A 12,643-nucleotide genomic window follows, 5' to 3' on the forward strand; every position below is an offset into this window, starting at 1 on the left:
CAGCTACAAAAGATCTGATATGAATATTACGTGGCGCGAAAATGTATTTTCATTTTGATGCAAAACAAAATTCTAGTTTTATTTTAAAAGATTTTTTCATAATATTTCCCAAATTGAAGTAAAACGCGCCACAAAAGAGTAACTTTGATACAGTTTGAATTTTGAAACTCTTTTGTGGCGCGTTTACTTCAAATTTAGCAAACATTATGGAAAAATATTTTAAAATAAAACTAGAATTTTGTTTTGCATCAAAATGAAAATACATTTTCGCGCCACATAATATTCATATCAGATCTTTTCTAGCTGGAATATTGCATGCGCCACTCATTTTTACGGCGTTTAGAGGTTTTTTATTCTTGTACATTTTTACGACAATATTAGTTTGAAATATAAATATCTAATAGAAATATTGGTTTCAGCTGGACACGAAAGCGAATTGCCAGGAATAAACCCTAGGGAATTGGCGCTGCTTCCATATTCCAGCGGGACCACAGGATTGCCTAAAGGTGTAATGTTGTCCCATTATAATTTAGTGGCCAATTTAGTACAAGGAGACAGAGATGACTTAATAGCGAGAAAAACAAAAGGTTAGTATTTCTCTATCGCTTGTAGTTCTAGTTTATTTACTTATTGTCTGCAGTGGGTGATTTTAATTTTAATTTTTCTTTTTAATGATCGATCCATAAACTTTTGATTATTTTCAGCTGGAGGACGTCACACGGTCCTTTCTGTACTGCCCTTCTTCCACATCTTCGGATTTAACGGAATTTTAAACATAGTTCTTAGAACCGGTAATCACATGATTACTATTCCGAGGTTTACTCCGGAAGACTACGCTAAAGCATTGGAAAATTACCGTCCTACATTCCTCTTCGTTGTTCCTTCGTTACTCCAGTTCCTGGCGTCGCATCCTGCCATCACCAAAGACCATTTAGCCAGCGTGGAAGGTATTCAATCTGGAGCGGCGCCTTTAACGGAAGGACTCTTGCAGAAATTCAAGGCCAAAATTGATAATCCAAATGTAATGATCAAACAAGGTAACCACCGTTAAACAACACTTTTCCAAGAAATTAACGCACCACCTTAAAAATTTGTCATTTTGAATGTCTCGAATTTCCTAAACCTGTTTTACGATTTAAGTGATTTCTAAGAGGCGTAGCTACCGCCGAATCAGCCGTATCAATTATACGGGGCCCCGGCGCGGCATGTCGAAAAAAAAGTTTGATTTAAAAATATTAACAACATATTCTACAATTCCATTCTTAAAACGCTTTGAGACAGTATATATTGTTTGGGTATATTTTGCTGTAATCCATTCTTTATCTATATACATATTGTATTAATTTATATAAATCTATACAAAATTTGAGGTATTTTTTCTTCAAGGTAACAACTGGTTAGGGTTAGAGCAAATGATACTGACTTTATTCTTACATATATTGCATGTGGGATACCACAGGGTTCAGTATTGGATCCTATACTTTTTCTTATATTTATAAGTGACATCATTAATTTAAAAATTCATGGAAACATTTTTCTTTTTGCTGATGATATGAGTATCACATGGAGCAACTCAAATATTGCAACTCTTCATGAAGCTATAGTTTCTGATCTACTTACGATAAAAATCTGGTCCGACCTTAATTTACTCTCTTTTGAGGTAGATAGGACAGTACCATTATTCAACCCTTGCTTCTTAATAACAGCCAGATTAGTACCGTTGATTCTGTAAAATTTCTTGGTATTTTTTTAGACAGCAAACCTAAATGGTCCCTTCTTATCGGTTTGTTAAATAAAAAACTAGCCTCAGCTTTCTATGCAGTAAGATGGTAAGATCTGTTTCGAAGGAAATCAATTTAGTATCTTCCAAAATAACATATTTTCTTTGTTCGAGTCTCATCTTCGAGTACAGTGTATAAACGAATGGACACTAAATAGAAAAAAAGAATGGAACAACCATATAACCAGAATGGGGGAGACACGTGTGGTCAAAATAGCACGAGATAAATCACCAATCGGCAGAAGAAGTATCGGCCGACCGCGCAAAAGATGGAGCGACAACCTTCCATAGAGGTATCAATCCGCCAATGAACAAGCAGAATTGCTTATAAAGAGGAAGAAGAAGAAGAAGAAGAGTCTCATCTTCGATATGGTCTTCCTTTTTGGGGTTATAGTACAGCTGCCGAATTCGATATTATTTTGAAATTACAAAAAAGAGCAATAGGGTATCTGTTAGGATACCTTATTACAGCTCAATAAAACAATACATTGCAGAAGCTACTTCAAAAATTACGGAATTTTAACACTTCCTTCTATATTCTAGAAATTTTTTGCTTAATTTGTAAACACTAAGTACGTGTCTTTCCAGGCCTAATCATGACTACTTCACCAGAAATTCAACCCTTGTTGTCTCTTTACCGATCCCGTCCGCTGAGTTTTACTGCAACATCTTTCCTTAAGTTCCGTAAAATGATAAATGCCTATCGATCTGAAAGACCATATTATTCTGTAGAAGAGTTTCTATGAATAACTAAGAAAGTACAGTTACCCTTATGTACAAGTAACTAAAGTATTTTTATCTATATTTGGGTGTGATATGGAGAACTTATTAGTTCCTAAGGTTGTATTATGCAATTTGCAATTTATTTAAATTTTGCAATTTCAGTAAACTGTATTTGTTGTTGTTTTTTCTTGCTCTTTGTAACAATAAAATACATTTATTTCTATTCTATTTTATACAAGCGTTTTTACTACTTTTGTTAAACATTTTTTTAGCACTATCCCTTATCAGTCGTGGAAAAGGGCCCCGCGACAAACTTTGATAGGGGGCCCCTGTGGAGTTAGCTACGCCACTAGATTTCTTTAATATGTTATAGCATTATTCTTTAACAATATCGCTGTAATAATATTGTTGCTAGACAGGTAAATTGTTATTGTATACCGGGTGTCAATCAAACTGTAATTTATTCGCAAAGTTCGCGGCACCCTGTGGAATATTCTAGCATTTATAAAATACTGAAATTAAAACCCAACTATAGCCTCATGTTTTCTTAACATTTTGTTTTTTGATTCATCTGCTTATGTTGGATAATAAAAAAGTTAGGTACTTTTAATAACTAGCCTTGTTTTTCGTCAATACAGGGTGTTTTTAAATAAGTATGGCAAACTTTAAGGGGCACTTCTGCGTGAAAAAATAATGACAATTTGCTTATGTATGTCCGCAAATGCTTCGTTTCCGAGATAGGGGCTGTTGAAATTTTTCTTACAAAATGACGATTTATTTATTGCTCTAAAACCGGCTAAGATATGCAAATGAAATTTGGTGGCTTTTAAGAGGTAGTTCTTGCGAATTTTTTTGATATACAATTAGGAATTTAATATTCATCATTGGTGCGCATACGGGTGATACAACCTTTTTGTGCGCCAATGGTGAACATAAAATTCTTAATTGTCTGTCAAAATGCACAATAACTACGTCTTAAAACCCACCAAATTTCATTGGCATATTTCAACCGGTTTTAGAGCAATAAATAGATCGTCAGTTTGTAAGAAAAATTTTAACTCCCCCTATCTCGGAACGAAGCATTTGCGGACATACGTTTATAAGGCAAACTGTCATTATTTTTTCATATAGAATTATCCCTGAAAGTTTGCCATACTTTTTTAAGAACACCTTGTATTGATGAAAAACAAGGCTAGTTGTTAAATTACCTAATTTTTGTATTATTCAACATAAGCAAATGAATCAGAATGTTAAGAAAACATGGGGCTATCATCATCATCAACCCGTACGCGTCCACTGCTGGACATAGGTCTCCCTTAGCTCTTTCCATCTTTCTCTGTTGTGTGCGGCTTGCATCCAGTTGCCGACAATACGTTTCAGATCGTCAGCCCATCTGGTTGGTGGTCGTCCTCTGCTCCGTAGTGCTTCTTCTCGTGGCCTCCACTCGACAATACGCTTTGTCCATCGGTTGTCTGACAATCTGGCGACGTGTCCTGCCCAATTCCACTTGAGCGACGCGATTCTTTCGACGGCGTCCGCTGTTTTTGTTCTACGACGTATTTCTTCGTTTGGGATTCGGTCCCTCAGGGAGACACCCAACATCTGGCGCTCCATAGCCCTTTGAGTTATGCGAATCTTGTTCACTACCTTTTTTGTGAGTGTTAATGTTTCCGCTCCATAAGTGAGTACAGGCAATACACACTGGTCAAAGATTTTCCTTTTCAGGCATATGGGTAAGTCCGATTTAAATACATAGCTCAGTTTACCAAACGCTGCCCAGGCTAATCCTATGCGACGTGGGAGCTCGCACGTCTGGTTATCTCTTCCCAATCGAATTTCATGTCCCAAGTACTTATAAGATGCAGTCTGCTCAATATTCATTCCATCAAGAACAATATTACGATTTAGCACCAGATTAGTCATTATTTGCGTCTTGTTGATGTTAATCTTTAGTCCGACCTCTAAGGAAGCGTGATATAACTTGTTCAACATTATTATTGCATCATCCATACGATCGGCTATAAGGACGATGTCATCTGCGAATCTCAAATGACTGAGCTTCTCTCCATTTATGTTGATACCATATTCGTTCAGATCTGCCTTCTTAAAACTGTGTTCTAAAAGGGTTGTGAACAGCTTTGGTGAGATGGTGTCTCCTTGCCGTACTCCTCGCTGTATACAGAATTTATTTGTTTGTTGATCAGATAGTCTTACGCTAGCCGTTGCGTTGTGGTAGATATATTTTATCATGTTAGTATAGCGATAATCTATTCGGCATTCTGTCAATGCTTTTAACATTTTCTGCTGGTTTATGGTATCGAACGCTTTCTCGTAGTCCACGAATATCAGTGCCAATGGTTTGTTGTATTCCGCAGACTTCTCGATCAAGTTTTTTATTACCAGTAAGTGGTCGTTAGTGCTGTATCCGGATCTGAAGCCAGCTTGTTCTCTAGGCTGATAGAAGTCTAACTTAGCCTCCAGTCTCTTTTTGATAATTTTTGTGAAAAGTTTATATATGTGTGATAGCAGACTGATAGGACGGTAGTTTTTTAGATCTGTTATGTCACCTTTCTTGTGCAATAAAACAATGACTGCATTGTTCCATTGAGAAGGCGTTTTTCCTTGGTAAATGCATTCGGTGAAAAGTTTGGCCAAAACCTGGATAATTTTATTTCCACCTTGTTTTTTGCCTCGATCACTACTCCGTCATCGCCAGGGGATTTATTATTTTTCATTTCTGAAAGTGTCTTTTTAACTTCGTATGGTGTTACTTCTGGCATTAATTCTGATCCCTGGTTTGTGATTTTGGACAGGAGCTGATCTTGCCTTGCGTTGGTGCTCTCATACATTTCGCGATAAAACGATTCGACAACCTTAAGGATTTCGGCTCTATCCGTAGCAATGCTGTTGTCTTTATTTCTTATTCTGTACATATTTTTGTTGCCAATGTTATTCGTATTTCGCCGCAAAACTTTTAAACTTTTGTTTTCTTGAATTATTTGAGTTATTTCTCTTGTATTGTTTTCTCTTATGTCTTTTCGGATTGACCGGTGGATATCTTTATTTAATTTCTTCAGTGTTGTGTAGTTGGAGTCGTATTTTTCCGTCAGTTGTCTTCTTTTACTTATTAACTCTTTGGTATTTTGGCTTAATTTTTCTTTATGGGTCACGACCGTCGGGCAGCACTCCCTTTCGGTTTCTTTAAGTGCCTCCGTTATGAGATTATTTGCTAGTTCGATGTCTTCTATTTCGTTTTCTAAGTCTTGTATACGTCTGGTTAGTATATCTTCATAGAGGTCGTTGTTTTCTGGGGGAATCCATTTCTTCTTTCGTGTTTTGAAGATCATCTTTGTTCTTTCCAAGTTGACATTTAATTGTACCCTTGCTCGGATTAATCTGTGGTCGCTTCCTATCGAAAATTTGTTAAGTACTTCAATATCTTTAATTATTTCTTTTCTGTTCGTTATGATAAAATCTATCTCATTTTTGACACTGCCATCTGGGCTTATCCATGTCCATTTACGCTGAGGCTTTTTATCGAAAAAAGAGTTCATCACGTTAAGCAGTCTTTGCCCTCGTTCATTTCTTTCGCCGTACCCATACTTGCCCATTGCTACTTCTGCATCATCTTGTTTAAAGCCCATTTTCGCATTAAAGTCGCCCATAACTATTGTGTAGTATGCTGGTGTAGTATGTAATGCTGTTTGTAGGTCGTCATAAAATATTTCAGTTTCTTCATCCGAGTGGCTAGTCGTTGGAGCATATGTCTGGATTATCTTAAGGTTATATCTTGCATTTAGTTTGAAGATGAGGTACACAATCTTGGGACTTATGCTGTTAATTTTAGTTATATATTGGGCGTGCTTTCTATATATAATGAATCCTACTCCACCATTTGAAGTGTCTTCTTCTCCTCTAAAATGAAATAAGTGCCCCGATTTAAGGGTAATTTGCGCTTCTCCTCTTCGTCTGATTTCACTGAGGCCGATGATGTCCCATTTTATTGTTTTCAGTTCTTCCTCCAGTTCCATCATTTTCTGGTCCGATATAAGAGTTCTAACGTTATATGAGGTGATATGCATTTGTCGCTCTTTGTGGTAGCCTGATCTTTTCCGGGGATTCTTAGCACCCTCTGCTCCAACCCTTTTCCACCCGCTACCTTGGCTGGGGGTGTTGGAGCCGCCGGAGACTGAGGGCCGTTCAGTAGTTTCGTCTTTCATGGAAATTTGCCTTTGAGGTTTTAGCCATTAAAACGCCACGCTTGGCTAGTGCGTGTTGGCGAGTTGGTTAGGATGTGGAAGGAGGAAATGGTGGAGATGGGAATGCTTTGGGTTTGGACATGGTTTCCCCGGTAAAGGGATGTTGGGGAAATCCATGAGCTCGCGTAGGGCAGGTGTGCTATTCCTGAAGTAGATCTATTCCATAGACCAGCAACCATGGGGCTATAGTTGGGTTTTAATTTCAGTATTTTATGAATGCTGGAATATTCCACAGGGTGACGCGAACTTTGAGAAAAAATTACAGTTTGATTGGTACCGGGTGTACCAATCAAACTGTAATTTTTGATTGACTGTAATGATTGACACCCGGAATACAATAACAATTTACCTGTCTAGCAACAATATTATTACAGCGATATTGTTAAAGAATAATACTATAACATGTTAAAAAAATCACTTAAATCGGACAACAGGTTTAGGTAATTCGAGACATTAAAAATGACCAATTTTTAAGGTAGTGTGTTAATTTCTTGGAGAAGTGTATGTAGAATTGAGAAAAATCCATCATTGATAATATTAACTGTTTAGGTTATGGAATGACTGAAAGTTCGCCGGTGACCTTTATCATGCCAAAAATGACACCACCATCAAAAATTGGCACGATAGGAGTGTTGTATCCCAGTACTGAAGCCAAAGTGGTGTGTTTAGTGTCAGGAAAAACCTTAGGCACACATGAATCTGGAGAACTGTTAGTCAGAGGTCCACAGGTTTGTATTGTTTGTTGATTGTGGATAAGTATTTTTTCTAATATAATTTTAATTCTAGATTATGATGGGCTATTTGAATAACGAGGCTGCTACCGCTGAAACTGTTGACAAGGAGGGATGGCTGCATACAGGAGATGTGGTCTACTATGATGAAGATGGGTATTTCTACATTGTAGACAGGTGTAAAGAGCTTATAAAAGTCAAAGGAAATCAAGTAAGTGTACAGTAAGAATATTTATTATTGGTTAACGTTTTTGCTAGGTCAGATTTGATTTATTAAGAAAATAGAAAACAAACGAGTTTTGAAATATAAAAAAAAACTGACAATGTCATGTAGTTTTAAACCAAAGATTGAATTGTGATTATTGGATATCAAACGCCGGAAACCTGAGCAACTCTGCCAGAGTTTGCGTAATCAACCACCAAGGAAATGCAGTTTCAGGGCTAAATCTTTGTACAAGTTAGATAGGAGGAAAAACATCGAATGCTTTCTACATAAAATCTGGGCTAACACAGCGAGATCCGCTGTCCCCATCGTGATATTTAACCCAACAATAATTGACGGTCTAAAAAAAGGAGCAAAGATGCAGAGAGGATCAGGTGAAAATGAGGATGAGCCAGTAATAAACTTATTCTTCTTAAAGTGCCATCTCCGCGACGGAGGTCGGCAATCATCATAGCTATTCGGACTTTGGAAACGGCTGCTCTGAAAAGTTCATTTGATGTACATCCGTACCAATCTCTCAGGTTGCACAGCCACGATATTCTGCGTCTTCCTATGCTTCTCTTTCCTTGAATCTTTCCCTGCATAATCAATTGGAGCAAGTTGTATCTCTCTCCACGTGTAATATGTCCGAGATATTCCAATTTTCTGGTTTTGATTGTATTTAAGACTTCCATTTCTTTATTCATCTTTCTCATAGCCTCTTTGTTTGTGACGTGTTCTGTCCATGATATTTTCAGAATTCTTCTATATACCCACAACTCGAATGTATTCCAGTTTTTTCATTGATGCCGCATTCAAGGTCGAAGCTTCCATTCCGTAAAACAGAGTCGAGAAAACGTGGCACCTAGCCAACCTAGCCAACTCTCAGAGCCGTGCGGTACATCGTTTCAATATGATGCAAGTCTTTAAAATGCCGCCCCTTAAATATAATTAAAACTTAACTTTTCTTTTTATTAAATGCAACTGTACAAAATGAACACACTTTTATTTTAAAAACAAAACATAATGTAAATTAAATGAAATACGTATTAACATTAAATAACAAAATCACATTTCCAAAAATTACACACATGCCCACAGTTTTGCACTTCCGACTTTAATTTTGGCAAATTCGTCAATCAGATTGGTGTAGTCTAAAGTAGCAGCTAGCGAGGATTTTATTGAAATGAGTGTTAATTGTTTTTAGTTTTGTTTGTCTTATGGAGATTCGTAATAGTTTTTAATAATTTTTAATTTTGGAAAACTTCTTTCCCCATTCACTACCTAGACAGGTAGTGTTAATAAAATTCTTAGCGATACAACTACATTTGGGTATACAAAAATAGTTCAAAATTTCTAAAGGTTTCATAGATTATTTTATCATAGATTATTCGCCTGTATATTCGATTATTTTTCTTTTTCTATTGAAAGTATTGAATGTCTAAAATATAGATGAAAAAATCTATTTTAAATTTATCTTCTTTTGTTAAAAGCTCGTCCATAGGTTTTTCGTAATTTATATTTTTCGATTTATTTTGCTGATTTATTTTCGATGCAATTTCATTAGCAGTAATTTTCGTTTGGTCATAGCCAGATTGTCTGTAAATTTTAAAAAATTTTATTGTTACTGACAACCTTTTTACACAATCTGACAAATTTATAGTTACATGTTGTAACATCTTCCGAGACTGAATTTATATGAAATAAAATATCATGCCCAAGAACTTTGTTTGTTTGCCCTCGTGCTTTGACTTTAGTTTCTGTATCTTTGTTGACTTATTCTATTGTTTCGAATAAGGCATCATATATTTCACAAAATTGAAAACTTAAAGGTTTCAATGCATCTCTTCGACTTGACCATCTAGTATCGCTTAACGGTTTTAGAGTTAGTTGAAAAACATCGTTTTTCAGAACTTAACAACACTTTGTAAAACCAGAAAAAAAGTGTAAAGTTCTTGTATAATACAAAAAAAGGTTGTTGTTTCTGTAGAAGTAGACGCTTTCACTTTTAAAACTAAGTTTGCAGAGTGGCATGATTACTCTTTAAACTCAAGTGACACACGCCATCGGATATTTTTCAAATATTTTATTTTGCACACCCTTTGTTATCCATATGATTATTTTGATGTATTTTCATTTTACTAATTGCCGATGCCTCGCCGCATCACAGCACCGCACGGCCCTGTTACTCTTAGCTCTAGCTTTAGATCTCTTGTGCAGAGCACTTTTCTCATTTTGTTAAAATTCGCTCTAGTCATTACAGTAATAAACACTCACCTCCAAAACCGCCGCAAATACTCACAAAGAGTTGTCACATTATTGATGATGATGAATCCTTTTCTTTTTCGGGTACATTTTTATTTCCATTAAAATGTAACTGTATTTTGTGAGTTTTGGCAAACGAAACTTAAAAATGGATGAATAATGAAATATTAATTGTATACGATATAACTAAAAATAGAAGTACCTAAATGTTTGTTAATATCATTAAACTGTTCTTAAATAGGTGTAAATATATTAAACAGAGAAGAAAGTTAAGGTAAGGTGTAAGGTAAGTAGCATAGAAATTGTGAGTTAGAGTAGAATAGTAGTGTCAACTTAGGAATGCTTAGAATCGGATTGTATCAGCTAATACTAATGAATATTTTATAGCATGAGAATAAACCAGAATGGTTTGAATTAAAATGGCATGCTGTTTTTATTTTGACGCTCAATTTTCCAATGCGAAAATGTTTCCAAAAATGTATATTTCAGTCTAGCAGATTGTTCTCAAAATTTATACCAGTGTACCTACCAGTTATCCATACCTACAACAGTTCTATTAGTATCTAATATCGATGTGCATAACTCATTGACGAGTTCAATAAAGATTGGACAAAAAATGACAAAAAAATAAAGATCCACTAAATGCTAAGAAAAATAGATGAAGAATATACTAACTGAGATTTATCAAGTAATCCACCAAAAACAAAGGATGTAGTATTGGGAGATGAAGGAAGCCGCTTAGAACTAGAAGTACAGAACTGTAATCACTTTGTTTTTCTCCGGATATAGGGAAATGGACAATTAGTAGACATATATTAAAGAGTGGCAGTAGCCATTCTTTAGTTTTAAAATGTACACACACCTTTGGCAATTTTCCTGTTTAACTCTTGTATGTTGAACGGGCCGACAATGTTTGTTATTTCTTCTTCCTCATTTCTAATTATTTTGATACTTATTTTGAAATGTTTGAAAGGTTCAGGTCGGCCGTTTTCTATGAGCTGTCGGCGGTTACAGACCCATGGTCTGAGAGTATGTAGAACCACGGTTTAATCTTTTCAGAAGTTTCCATGCTATATGGCTACTTTTGCCTATGTCTAAATTCTCAACTTTTTTTGGCGGCTTATATTGAATTATGTAATTAGCTTTTGATCGGCTTCAATCGTGTTCTTGAATAAGGGATTAGCTTCGAATCCGTTACCTATTTATCCAATCCCTGTTCTGACTCTTCTGTAAGACCTTTGATACTTTCACCTACATCCTCCAGGAATAGATTGTCTTAAACTCCATTTTACAATTTCAACAAAATTGGTATTTTGTTATCTTGTTTCTGGAACAATCTTAACTGCCTCTTTATCCAGTTGGGCCTTGAATTTTCCAATCTGCATTTTGGAAGCTGTGGCTTCGTTGGAATTTGACTTCTTATTGTTTTATGATACATACTGTTTAGTTTTCAATTAGATATACGCATTATAAATGGCAACACTGCTTCCACGCTGCCCATCCAATGCAACTCATTCTCATAATCAATGTTACCGATTTTAGGGCTTCTTTTATTGGGGTATATCGAATCAAACACTAAACAGTCTGTATACCTAATCAAGCAGATGATTGTTCTATGTTGAGTGTTAAATAAAAATACCACAATTAGTAAATCAGTAACATATCGTACATATTTAGTATTTTAGTATTATTTAAAATATCAAGTCAGAATTTGGTATTAGTTTTGAGAGTAAACTAAATGTAAACCCAAATACTTACGATGTCGGGATAGTATCACGAGGTTTTTCCTGGTTTTCCCTCGTGATTTACCATGGAATCTCTAACGCGAGAATTTCAGTGCCTCCGTTGCATTTGGTTGTCTTTTTAAAGACAGATCACATGCTATGATTTTTTGTGGCGGATATTCTTGAGTTGGGATTGATTTCATGTAATCGAATGAACTATCTTTTAGTAAAGTCGTCCCAGGAAGGCAACTCATCAATATTGGCAATATCATTTTAAAATCGTCTACTTTGAAATGTATAATACGTGTCTGAATTGCCGATATAAATGAGTCAGATTAAATAAATTATTAGAAGAATTTTTTACTAAGCAACAACATTTTTGTTTATTTAGTATTATTTTATATTTTGACAACGACACCCGACTTGGGCGTCGAAACGTTAATAAAATCATTTTTAGGTAAAATTGTGGCTTATTTCCCATTTGAATATACTTGATTATAAGCACTTTGAATCGATGAAACTTACAGATCATATAAATACAACATAACTAAAATAATTTGTGGAGCGGTAACGATTAATAATTTCATTTAAGTTGCTAATTAGGGGGTGGTCTTCCCGATTTTTTTTTGCAAAAACAAAAGGGACCAACTTTATTTTGAGCTTTAACTTGCTTAAATTTAATGTTAGAAACTTTTTGTAAAAAACAGAAATAAAGCTTTTTTTAACACTTTAAAAAAGTTATAATGGGTTTTCCCCAAAAGTGCTTAATTTTTTGGATATTTCACGTCGAAATATTCTATTTGAAATTTGGTGAATATGAATCTATTTTTCATTGGCTATAACTCTGGTTCTGTGAGATCCAGAGACCTAACGCGTACACCATTTTTTTTTTACTTTTTTATAGGCTATATTTTTGCTAAGAACGTTTTTTTCGACAAAATACTTACTTTTTGAGTTAT

The 12,643-nt window shown here is 35.3% G+C and overlaps 1 protein-coding gene across 2 annotated transcripts in view; it reads left to right on the plus strand.

Annotated features, from left to right (window-relative positions):
• The window catches only part of LOC126884185 (uncharacterized), a 155,889-nt gene that overhangs the window by 101,751 nt on the left and 41,495 nt on the right, over window positions 1-12,643 (plus strand). For both annotated transcript variants that reach the window (XM_050650043.1, XM_050650042.1), the window contains 4 exons: window positions 420-587; window positions 705-1,037; window positions 7,312-7,490; window positions 7,549-7,704. In XM_050650043.1, coding sequence (XP_050506000.1) covers window positions 420-587; window positions 705-1,037; window positions 7,312-7,490; window positions 7,549-7,704 — 836 coding nt within the window. The remainder of the gene's footprint in view (window positions 1-419; window positions 588-704; window positions 1,038-7,311; window positions 7,491-7,548; window positions 7,705-12,643) is intronic.

Source organism: Diabrotica virgifera, chromosome 5 (assembly GCF_917563875.1).
Source record: "Diabrotica virgifera virgifera chromosome 5, PGI_DIABVI_V3a".
NCBI classification, from domain to species: domain Eukaryota; kingdom Metazoa; phylum Arthropoda; class Insecta; order Coleoptera; family Chrysomelidae; genus Diabrotica; species Diabrotica virgifera.